General features: G+C 37.9%; 1 protein-coding gene across 2 annotated transcripts in view; it reads left to right on the forward strand.

Annotated features, from left to right (window-relative positions):
- Nucleotides 1–12,152, forward strand: part of TAOK3 (TAO kinase 3) — a 189,672-nt gene that overhangs the window by 136,097 nt on the left and 41,423 nt on the right. For both annotated transcript variants that reach the window (XM_081253404.1, XM_081253403.1), the window contains 3 exons: nucleotides 813–894; nucleotides 7,536–7,703; nucleotides 10,186–10,392. In XM_081253404.1, coding sequence (XP_081109530.1) covers nucleotides 813–894; nucleotides 7,536–7,703; nucleotides 10,186–10,392 — 457 coding nt within the window. The remainder of the gene's footprint in view (nucleotides 1–812; nucleotides 895–7,535; nucleotides 7,704–10,185; nucleotides 10,393–12,152) is intronic.

The following is a 12,152-nucleotide window of genomic DNA, read 5'->3' on the forward strand; positions in this document are numbered from 1 at the left end:
GTTCTTAATGTGTGTATGAATTGAAATTCTACCAGGTACATGCCCTGCTACCTTCCTAACCAGTCTAGTCTCTTAAGTCATGATGGTTTTGTATCGATCACCTCAGTCTTATCACTTCCCAGCAAGGATAAATTACCCTCTCTGATGTCATTATTTTTCTAGTTGTCATTTTTTTTTCTTTACTATATGTATATTTAAATGTGTTGAGACAGAACATATATTATCTATTCAGAAGATATATTGTTCCTTGCTGAAAATTATGACATTTTGCTAACTATTGGGGTCACAGAGTTATAGAAAAAGTGCAGTGTCAAAGAAGAGTAGACAAAATGGAATTTTCAAGAGAGAAATTGTTTTCATCCAGAAAGCATATTCCTAGGTTCTCTGTCCCTTATGCTTCAAGTTTTACTACCTGGTTATAGGTTGTGGGCGATGGAAGAGTTACCAACTGGTCATGAAGAATATAGGCTTAAGACTTATGAGAGTTGTTATCTTTGGAGAGAAAAATGTATATAAAACCGTTGTATATAAATATAGTATTTTTCATTCTATGATATAACAATTTGACCTTGCTTTTATAATAAGGTATGTATATATGTTGACTAACTTGAAACTGTCCACATTCATTATCCAAAAGAATTAATTCTAGATACCTTAAACTTGAAAATGGTTCGGTTCTCCTGACATTCCAAAGTATTTTAATAAAAATCTCCTAAAATATAAAAATTTCCCTTGGATGAAAATTATTTAAAGTGATCAGTATGTTCTACAGACCCTGATTTTATTTTCTTTCAATGTATTTGCACACACAGGACAGACTCCTTTAGGAGATTTGTTGATTACTGCTTGCAGAAAATGCCTCAGGAAAGGCCAACATCAGTGGAACTATTACGGGTAATTTTTCAAGTTTATATTTGAGGAGGGGGATTTAAAGTCATGTTGTAGTGGAATAGAGTAAATCATTCCTGTGGCAGCTCATCATGACAAACTGAATTAGAACATACCGCCTTGTCATTTATCCAGAGATAGTAGTTAGGCATAGAAGTAGCAAGATATGTGCTATATGTTCCCTGCAGAAAGTTTTTCCCCCATCTTTTCCCCTTTTCTTTTTTCTCCCCCTTCTTTTTGCCTTGTGACAAAGAATATTTCTCCTTGCGTTGGTCATCATTGTGATGTTCCTGTGACTGATATCTGCATGAACTTTAATGCAATGTTTTCAGGACAGAGACTCAGTGGTTCAAATACCAACTCTGGGATTTCAGTTAGGTTGTTGTCAAATCATCAGGCAATGAAGATATGTGATAAACATATAAAACAGACATTTGCATAGCATTGCATCACACACGTTAACTGCATTCATCTGATTTAAACATAGCATTTTTGGGCTTCCCTGGTGGCACAGTGGTTGAGAGTCCGCCTGCCGATGCAGGGGACATGGGTTCGTGCCCCGGTCTGGGAAGATCCCACATGCCGCGGAGCGGCTGGGCCCATAAGCCATGGCCACTGAGCCTGCGCGTCCGGAGCTTGTGCTCCACCACGAGAGAGGCCACAACAGTGAGGCCCGCGTACAGCAAAAAAAACAAAACAAAACAAAACATAGCATTTTTGAGCATCTCTTTTCATGTAACATTTTATTATAGGCTTTATATACATAGGCAATGTGTTCCATTAATATCAGTGAAGTATGTGGGAGTCTTTTACAATATAAGTATCTTTTATTGGCCACAGAATAGTCCAGGTTATTTTAATCTTTTCTGTGTGTTTTTCAGCACTTTTTTGTTTGTTTCTTTGTTTGTTTTAAGAAAAACTCAGGATTGTATTGCCTAAATTTGTGAAGGTTAAAAATGTCAGCTGCCTTTATAATTGCACCTTGGCTAAGTCACAGATTCTTGGTTTACATTTTCTTTTTCTCAGAACTCTTATTCTGTTATTTTCTGGCTTTGAGTGTTCCTGAAGAAGTAGGTCTGAAGCTTACTAGTTTTTCTACCCAGAAGTAAGTTTTTTCTTCTTGTGAGTAACAGGCCACCACAATATGGTGACAGAAGCAACAAGGCAATGGACTCTACCTTATTCTCTTTTGGTGTAGAGCCATCACATGTTCTAGATGTGGACTACAGACAACAGAACACCAGAAACACAGATAATATGTTTATCACTTTGAAGTAGACAAAGATTTAAAAAGCAGGACACAAACAGCACTGCCCTAAAGAGAAAAAAATTATAAATTTGGGCTATAAATTAAGGAGAAAAAAAAAACCTCAAAGAAGAGATACTACAAGCATTCAAAGATGATATTTTAGGGCAACAGACAACAAAAGCATATAAAAAACAAGTGGGCAGAGGTAAAGAAAGAAACGAAAGAGAAAATTTTAAATATAGATTAAGGGACTTCCCTGGTGGTCCAGTGGTTAAGACTTTGCGTTCCCAGTGCAGGGTGTCCAGGTTTGATCCCTGGTCAGGGAACTAGATCTTGCATGCCGCATCTAAGAGCCTGCATGCCATACTAAAAGATCCCACACACGGCAATGAAGATCCCACATGAGATCCCGCATGCCACAACAAAGACCCAGCACTGCCAAATAAGTATATTTTTAAATAAATAAATATAGATTAAAATCATACCATAAGCAACGAACTAATATAATAAACCAACCCATTTAGGGTGTTTCCAATGGTAGATAGTCTTAGGGAAATAAAATTAAATGCAAAAGAAAATTTTCAAAAGATGATTATAGAGAGCATGACACATGTGGAAGACAGAGGAGATATATATTCCAACCTATTCTTCCTAAAGAAGAAAGCAAAACACATGGAACAGAAGATATTTAAAGATATACCTGAAGAAAACTTTTTTGGAAATAAATGTTTGGATCGTTATTTGATTTGATTTACTCTTTATTTGGTGGGCCAAATCAAGTGAGCCTACCATTTAGTCAACAATGTTTACTGATTGTCTATTGTGTGCCAAGCACTGTTCTAAGCACTGAAAATCATACAGTGATACAAAGAAAAAGATAGTTTCTTCCCTCCTGGAACTTATATTCTAATGAAAGAGTAAGAAAACAAACATGATTTGATATAATGTCAGAAAAATAAAGCAAGGACTGGGATAAAGAGTAGAACTTTACAAAGTTCTAAGGAAAAGAAAATGTAAACCAAGGATTTGTGACGCAGCTAAGGTGCTCTTCAATTTATAAAGGCAGCTGACATTTTCAAGCCTTTTCTTCTCTTAAAAGCTTCTTCTTAATTACTCAGTAGCAAAATCCAGCCAATCTATTGATGAAACAAAGAGCAAGAGAGAAAGAGAAAGGGACAGATGGAAGAAGGAAGAAAGAGTGAATTAGGAACTGGGGAAACTTGTAAAAGGACTGGTGGTGAACATTAAATTTAAGTTTGCTCTCGGATATTTATTTATTTATTTATTACTTATTTATTTACTATTTATTTATTTATTTAGCATCGTAAAGAGACTACATTCTTCATTTTGGATAGACAATACACATTTTAGAAGATAAAAAAAATAGTGGAAGGGAGAGAATGAAAAGTAAATATTCCCCTTCCAGGCCCTTCCCTAGAGTTAGCAACTGGTGTCACTAATTTTGTACATGTCCTTCTAGAGATATTCTACATATATGGAAGTAAATATTCTTTTTTATTTTTGCAGCAGTGTTAGCAAACTATAAACGCTAGATTTTTTTTAACTTTATAGTGTGTTTTGAGTATTGTTCCATATTACTACATGAAGAACTATCTCATCCTCTCTAATGGCTCCATTATATACTCAAATGGACTAAAGTTTTTATAACCAACTCATTTATGGTGTTTGCAGTCTTTTGCTATGACAAACTGTGCTGGAATGAATTAGAAGTGGAATTGCTAATCAAAGGGAATGTGAATTTTAAATTTAAATAAATATTGCCAATTTTCCACCAAAGAGGATGTCCCAATTTATGGTCCATTAACAAAATATGAGTACCAAAACTTTTTCAGCTTCTAGTCAGATCAGTGAAAAACTTTTCTCACTGTCATTTTAGTTTGTGTTTCTCATTGTGAATTAGACTGAGTATCTTTCATATGTTGACAAGCCACTTCTATTTCCTTTTCTATGAACTCTCTACGATCTTTGCCCATTTGTCTGTTGGGCTGTTGAGTTTTTTCCCTTATTAATTTGTAGTAGACCTTGCAAATATTTTCTTCTTATTTCTCTTTTGATATTCTTTATTCTGGGCTTTTTTGGAGAGGTCATGCAGAAATTTGTTATAAGGAATTCAACTTTTTTTTTTTCTCCAGTTGGCTATCTTGCTGTTCCCAAATACTTTTAAATAATCCATCTTCTCGTCACATTTTCTTCGTGATGTTAAAACGTCACCTTCACATAGGATTAATTTAAATAGAGAACTACAGTAAAATCATTGCTGTGGTCAAAAAGCAGAATGTAAAACTTATAAACATTGACAGTGTAAAAATTGAAAATGTAAAAATAGTAACGTAACTAGAAAAAAGTAGGGGTAAGAAAGGAATGTAAATGTACTGATTTTCCTGCTTTTCAGGGTAGATGGTCAATAAATTCTTAAATTGAAAATCTTTTTCTTCCCTTAACTTTAGAGGACACTTTAGGAACTGGTAACTCTTGGTGAAGAAATTATAACTAATGTTAAGCAATTATTTTACTTCAGATGCTTCTAATTCTATTAAACTCAAATACACCTAAATTTAATAGAGTATTCTTTAAATTACCATGCGTAATAAGTTTCTCATGTAAAATTATTTCTGGGTATCCATCATTCTGAGAGAGTAAGAGAGAGAGAGGGAGGGAGAGTGTCTAAAATGTTATTTCATGACTTAATATTTATTTTTGGATGGTGGAATTTTGAGTGATAGACTTTCTTTTATGCATTTCCCTATTACTTAAATGTTCAAAGTAAACATATTTCCAAGAACAAAGAAAGCATTCTTTGAAAATGATCTGAGAACCTTTTAACTGTATGGGTTTAGAGAACAGTGAGGAGATGGGATTGCAGGCAGAGAGAACGAACGAGAGCGAAGACATGCAGGTGTGAAATGCACAGCAGGAGGCAAGAATGATTTAGCCGTATGCGTGGGAAGGAGGAGTGACTAGATTGGAACCTGGAAATTCAAGCAGGAACCCCCTGTAAAGGGTCAGACTTTACGATGGAGGCAGTGAGATGTGTTTAAGACGTTGAGCATGTCGGTTTTAAAATACTTAAACAAGTAAGGGTTTAATTACCTCAGGCAACAAGAAGTCCAGGACATTGGGAAAGCAGTCCAGTGATGTAAGCAGCTCAACAGCTCCTCCTATCTCCCTACTTTACCATCCTTAGTATGTGGCTTTTGTCTTCTTGGTCACAAAATGACTCCCCATCTCCAGGACTCAGTTTTTTTTTTTTTTTTTTGCTGTACGCAGGCCTCTCACTGTTGTGGCCTCTCCCGTTGCAGAGCACAGGCTCCGGACGCGCAGGCTCAGCGGCCATGGCTCACGGGCCCCGCCGCTCCGCGGCATGTGGGATCTTCCCAGACCGGGGCACGAACCCGTGTCCCCTGCATCGGCAGGCGGACTCTCAACCACTGCACCACCAGGGAAGCCCAAGACTCAGTTTTATTCCTGGCGAGAGAAGGGCAGGGCAAAGAGCAGAACAAACGCCTTCTTTTCTTGTGTCTTGCTTTTTATTCTGGAAAACAAAGCCTTCCTCTGGGGCTTCTGCCTATATCTCATTGGCCAGAACTATTGGTCATGCTATTAACTGCACAGAAGGGTGGAGTCCAACTCTTTTACTTTCTACTGCTTACAAGAAAGGAAGGTGAGGAAAAGAGGTTGGAATGGAGGATAAATGGGCCACAGTGTCGTCACAACAAATGATATGGTCAAATAAGTGGTAGAACACCAGAAAACAAACCCCCAGATAAAGAAACCTGGGTTGCAGCTCTAGCTCTTCCACTGTTTAGCTGTGTAAATCACTTAACCTCTCTGGGCCTAAATTTCCTCACCTTGGAAATAAAAGGATTTCTAAGAGCTACTCCTGCTCTAAAATTCAGTATCCTAGGTTATAGCTTGAAGTTTACTAAAAACTGATTTGCTCTTATCTAATTGCAAGCACTAGAGTAGCAAAATAATTTACTTTCTCCCTTTCGTTCTCCTCTTGAAATATGCAGGCTACACTTCCTTCTGGGAATGGTGTTTCATTTTCAGAAAGGACTCTTTGCATAGGAAGAGATATTTTATAAAAACGGGAGCAAAAGCCACAATTCCCCAGACAGCAAAGTCAGGGTGAAGAACCACAAGACATACAGATTTTTTTCTCACAGTGGTCCTGCTCCTCTTTTATATCTGTTTAACTTATAAAGAAATTAAATCTATTCCATCATCTCAGGCTACCACATTACATCTCATTTTCCCAATATCTTCAAATTATAATTTCACATAAGTCAATTTTCCACATAACTGAAACTTTTCCTTTAAAAAACAAAATTCCCTCCTACTTTTGATCATTTTCTGTGGTAATCTTGTCAAAATATATGATGTGCTTCTCTGCCTTCTTGAAGAAAGCGTAATCACTTCTTGATGGCTCAGAAACAATAGCATTTCATGAAGTCTTATAGTATAAAAGGACTGTATGAAGAGCATTTGCCCCTTTGCAAACTAGCCCACAAACCTTGGTTCATTCTTATTTGGTTGGTTGGTTGGTGTGTTAATCATGGAATTTCCCTCTCTCTACTGTCAGGCAGTCAGAGAACTTTCAAAGGACTGTTCTTCCGCAACAAGTAACTCTCTAACAGTTCTCAGTCCTTTATTCTCCCACTTTTGTTCCCTCTTTCTAAACTGCTGTAGACTGAGAAACCAGGAAACCAGAATATATGTTAGAGATCGTTGATAATATTGAAAGTGAAGCCCGTTTATACCAAGAAAAACTTAAGGACTTTGGGGCAGATATTTTTACTTCTCAGAGACCCTTTTCCCTTATTTCTGGTTATACAGCTCTGTAAAGAGAAGATAAAGTTGCCAGAATTCTGACTTCTGGATATATGGAATAGCTGCCATATTTTCAAGCATACACTATATATGACCACAGAAATAGAAAACAAAATATACACAAGTCTGTTTTTAAAAGGGTGGCATAGGGTGGGGAAGAGGATTGAAGCAGATTATAACAAGAATATTCTATACTCTGCATTCTTTTGTTTATTATGTAGTTTCAGATTTGAAAGTCACAAGCTCTCAGCTACTATTTAAAGTTCTAGTCATTGTTACTACTTGTATGGTAAAGTAAACATCAAGAATTCTTGAGTAAATTCTAGGGCAAGTCCACAAAATGGGGCTTGAGGAAGAAGAGAAAAGCATAGTTATCGCTCTATGAGATTTATAAAGATGACAGGCTACATGAAATGAAAATCGTATCTTGTTATTTCTTCAAAATCCACAGAGCTGTTTTATGTCTATTTACTTTTATATCTAAATCTAGCACCTAAAAATATGTCTCCTCATTATCAGTTTCTGTTTTTTCTCCTCCCTCAATTAGCATGACTTTGTTCGACGAGACCGGCCACTACGTGTCCTAATTGACCTCATACAGAGGACAAAAGATGCTGTTCGTGAGCTAGATAACCTACAGTACCGGAAAATGAAAAAAATCCTTTTCCAAGAGACACGAAATGGACCCTTGAATGAGTCGCAGGAAGATGAAGAAGTAGGTTGAGTTTATTTTAGCAGGCACTTATAGAATGCCTACTGTGTGAAAATGTTCTGGACCGGCGCGCTATGAAAAACACTTTGGGGAATAACAATGTAATTGATGTTCTCTGCCTTAAGAGACATGCAGAGTTGCAGAAGAGACATTCATAAAATAACTCTTATATAAGGCAAAATATGAAAAATGCTGTAGAGGGAGAGCACACGGCAGGGGTCCATAGTGGGGAGAGAAAAAGTCATCAGCTGGTGGGGATTAGTGAAGAGGTGGGCCGTTTCTGACAGGCAGGCCTAGGGCATTTTAGACTCAGGGAAGTGCGGTGCTTTAGGAAGATTATCCTGGCATCAGAGTGTAAGATGGATTTGAATAGGTAACATTCTGGATAATAATCCATGCAAGAGGCAGTAAGGGTAGTGTCTATGGGAATCAGGGGGAAAGGAACACTTAAGAAACACTGTAGAAGTAGATTTGATAATACAGTGCTTCTCATTGACAGTGACAGTTGAGGAGGAATTTACGGTGACTGAGCATTTGAGCTTAGGTGACTGGAGTATGTCAATACCAAGAACGGAGAAAAAGAACCGAGGAGAAAGAGGAAGTTAAGCATGCTTTCAGTTTGATGCCTACTGAGTCTTAAGTTTCTGGCATCATATGCTACTGACACAGTGTACAGATGGAGGTTTTAAAGTAAGATGACTTTCTGGTTTCTCATTCAAATAACTTAAGAAGGATTGGTCAAAGGGAAGGGTAGTGACAACTGGGACACCTGAACGGAGATGTCTAGCATTTGGTTGGGAAATACAAATCCAGAACATAAGAAAGAGGTCTGGGTAAAGGATAGTTGGATGAGGGTCAAGGACATTAAAACGATGATGAATCAAGGAGCTGAATGTAGAATGAGACGAGGGTCCATGCCACATAAGAAGAGGGAGACCTGGTTGATAAAGGCATCACAGATGTTACGAGCGTACACAGCTTCAAGGAGGGAGCAGCCAATACCATCAGATGCCACAGAGCAGTCAAGTTAAATAAGGACCAAAAACAGTGCTAACTGGGTTTTACAAGTAGGGCCTTCTTGATGACCTTAGTACAAGCAGTTTTACAGGAATAGTTAGGATAAATAGTAGATTACTGTGGGTTGTAGAATAAATGGGAAGTGAGAAGGCAGAGATAGCGAAAGGTGGTTATTTTAAGATTCGTAAATTTGGCCAAGAAGGAAAAGTGACAAAGGGCAGTAGGTAGAAAGGTACATACATATAGGGCAGCCCTCTTCATATTTATATGCAGAAGGAAAGGAGCCAGGACAGAGGCATTGGAGATAGAGGAAAGAGATGCAGTTAAAGAAGTAGGATCTCAGGAAGTGCATAACAGTAAGAGCATTAGTGCAGGGATTAGCCTTGAACAAAAGAAAGGACTCCTCTTCCTCTAAAAATAGATTTAAAAATAGGAAAAGAATGAAGAATGAATTTTAGTTTAGCTTTTTAATATAAAAGAAAATAAAATTATTTTATCAATAATTATAAAAATGAAGTTAAGAAAGCTGAATTGGAATATAAAGTCTCTTGATTGCATATATACAAATGAGCCCTTTTAATTGGGAAAATAAATCTATTAAAAATATAATGTATTATCTATCATTTTAAATTACCCAAATTACCTTTGTCAATGATTCCTTATATTACCATAGCTAAATAACAATTCATTAAAGTTATGTATGTACAGCATGGTTCTTTGAAAATAGGGGTTTTTTGGAGCTAAGTTTCTTTAATTATATCATTTAATCTTGTATCGAAAGATATCCCACTGTGATGGATAAATTATATGTTCTGATTATTTTATCACTTCTCAAATAGTAGTCTTTGGATGAGTAGTGATGAATACCAGTATTACTTGACAGATATATTTAATAAGATTACAGAGGTAAGCATGATAGAATTGCCTGAGGGAGGCAGAATTTAATTACCTGTCCAGGACAGTAGAATTAATATCCCTGCTTAGATATGAAGTTACTCAGTAATGACTTGCAAAGGACCATATTGTTTGTCAAATCTCTGAAAGCTCTCTTCACTCGCTTTGAGTTTCAAGTGATGACTGCCATGTTTGTAGATATCCTAGAGGTCCCCGGTTCAGTAGCCTGCGGTCTTTCCCTAGCACCCTGATGTTCCTGGAGGTCTCTCAGAAACCTGGCCTCATTCTGATTACCGAATAGCAATACAATAATATGATAGTCGCATATGACAGAGGAAAGCCCTGGCATAGCAGCATTTGGAGCCTTATGACCCATGTCCAGAAGAGCCCCTGCAGAAGGCATAGAAGTGAATTGAAGGTGTCAGAAAATGGTAGGGGAGTAGTGGAGCCACTACATTAAAAGTAGAAAAGCAACTTGGCACTGCAAAATTGAGTGTACTTAATAGCTTAGTCAATGGATTGGTACTTTATCTCCAGTCGTTTTTTTTTTAACCCGAGTGCCCCATTTTTATAGGACAGCGAACATGGAACCAGCCTGAGCAGGGAATTGGACAGCCTGGGCAGCAACCATTCCATCCCAAGCATGTCTGTGAGCACAGGCAGCCAGAGCAGCAGTGTGAACAGCATGCAGGAGGTCATGGATGATAGCAGCTCGGAACTTGTGATGATGCATGATGATGAAAGCCCAGTAAATTCCAGTTCCTCTGTTGTGCACAGGAAGGTAAGTTTCATGGTCCCCTTCACATCACTAGGCTTTGCCAATCATAATGAAGCCAGCTCAGGTCACTTAGCATCCAGATATTTTAGTTCCCCTTTTACAACTGAAATGTGGAACTCAACCTAGCATATGATAGTTCTTTAATGGTAAAAAGATAATGTAGGACTAGGCAAGCTGTATCTGTGCCGATTTCTTATTATTATTTATTTATTTATTTATTTATTTATTTATTTATTTATTTATTTATTTATTGGCTGCGTTGGGTCTTCGTTGCTGTGCATAGGCTTTCTCTAGTTGCGGCGAGTGGGGCTACTATTTGTTGCAGTGCACAGGCTTCTCACTGTGGTAGCTTCTCTTTGTTGCACAGCATGGGCTCTACTCACACTGGCTCAGTAGTTGTGGCTCACCAGCTCTAGAGCGCAGGCTCAGTACTTGTGGCACATGGGCTTAGTTGCTCCATGGCATGTGGGAACTTCCCCAACCAGGGCTCGAACCCATGTCCCCTGCACTGGCAGGTGGAGTTTTAACCACTGCGCCACAGGGGAAGTCCCTGTGTACTTATTTTAATAAGTATCAGTGATCACGGTCTAATTCCAGTAGGTGAGCAAGTTTAAGAATTTTTTTTCACTTAGACGTCTATTAAGTGTGCATTTTTCTTGAGAGAAAAAGGAAATTGAACAGGTAAGGATGAAAGGCATGAGAAAATATTTTGGTGCCCAGTCATGAATAGTGGAGGGATTACATTTATTTTCTGAACTGATTAACTTATTCATTTATTCAACAAACATTGGTGGGGACCTTTATTATCTGCTAGGAACTATGGTAGGCCCTGTGGATACAGACAAAACAGACATGATGCCTTCATGGAGCTTATTATCTGTGGGGGAGAGTAAGCAAATAATCACACAAGTAACTTTATTACATTCTGGGTAAAAGGAGGACTTAATCTAGCAGGGAGTAGGGGCAAGTCTCCCCAGTAAAGTGACATTTAAGCTAAAACTTCAGAAACAAATAGAAGTTAGCTACCTTGGGGTGAAAGATTGGGGTGAGTCAGGAAGCAGCATGTACAAAGGCCCTGTGACAAAAGGAACTTTGTATGTTCAAGGAAGAAGGGAAGGATCTGAGAGATTAGAGTTTGGTGAACTACGTAGAAAGTGAATTGAGACCAGAGAGACAGCAAGGACCCAGATTATTAGAAAACCGTAAAAGCATTTTGAGGAAAGGAGTGATGGCATGCAGATGCGGAAATCTGCTAAGAGTTCAGCATTGTCAGCTGTCCTTCTTTGAACTTGGGCAAGTGGTCATGTATTTGAAAGGTTGAAAAGAAGGTTTTGCTGGGGTCTCTTTTTGGAAGGAGCTATCATGGATGCTGATAGAGATCGACTTTTTCCTTTCCGTTACCTCTGGGGCTCCGTGGGGGTAGAGAGCAAAAGAAGAGGAATTCTGTTGGATCTTTTTACTCCAGGACCTCTCAAATGAGCACCCAAAATTAGAAGAGAGACTCTACTGGCATAATCAACAAGAAAAAAGGCGTTGGTCTTGAACTCATTGGGGGTTTTAATTTTAATTTTTACATGCCAGTATAGAGCTTTCTTGTAATAATATGGGCCTTTCAATACTTTTTTCTCCTTGGTGTAATCAGTTAAGAAAACCAGATGTTAATTTATAATCTGAAATATCAACTGAGTAAAAGGGCAACCCACAGAATGGGAGAAAATATTTGCAAATCATCTATCTTATAAAGGATTAATATCCAGCATATA

This window comes from Mesoplodon bidens (genome assembly GCF_964165515.1).
Source record: "Mesoplodon bidens genome assembly, chromosome: 13".
In the NCBI taxonomy this organism is placed as follows: Eukaryota; Metazoa; Chordata; class Mammalia; order Artiodactyla; family Ziphiidae; genus Mesoplodon; species Mesoplodon bidens.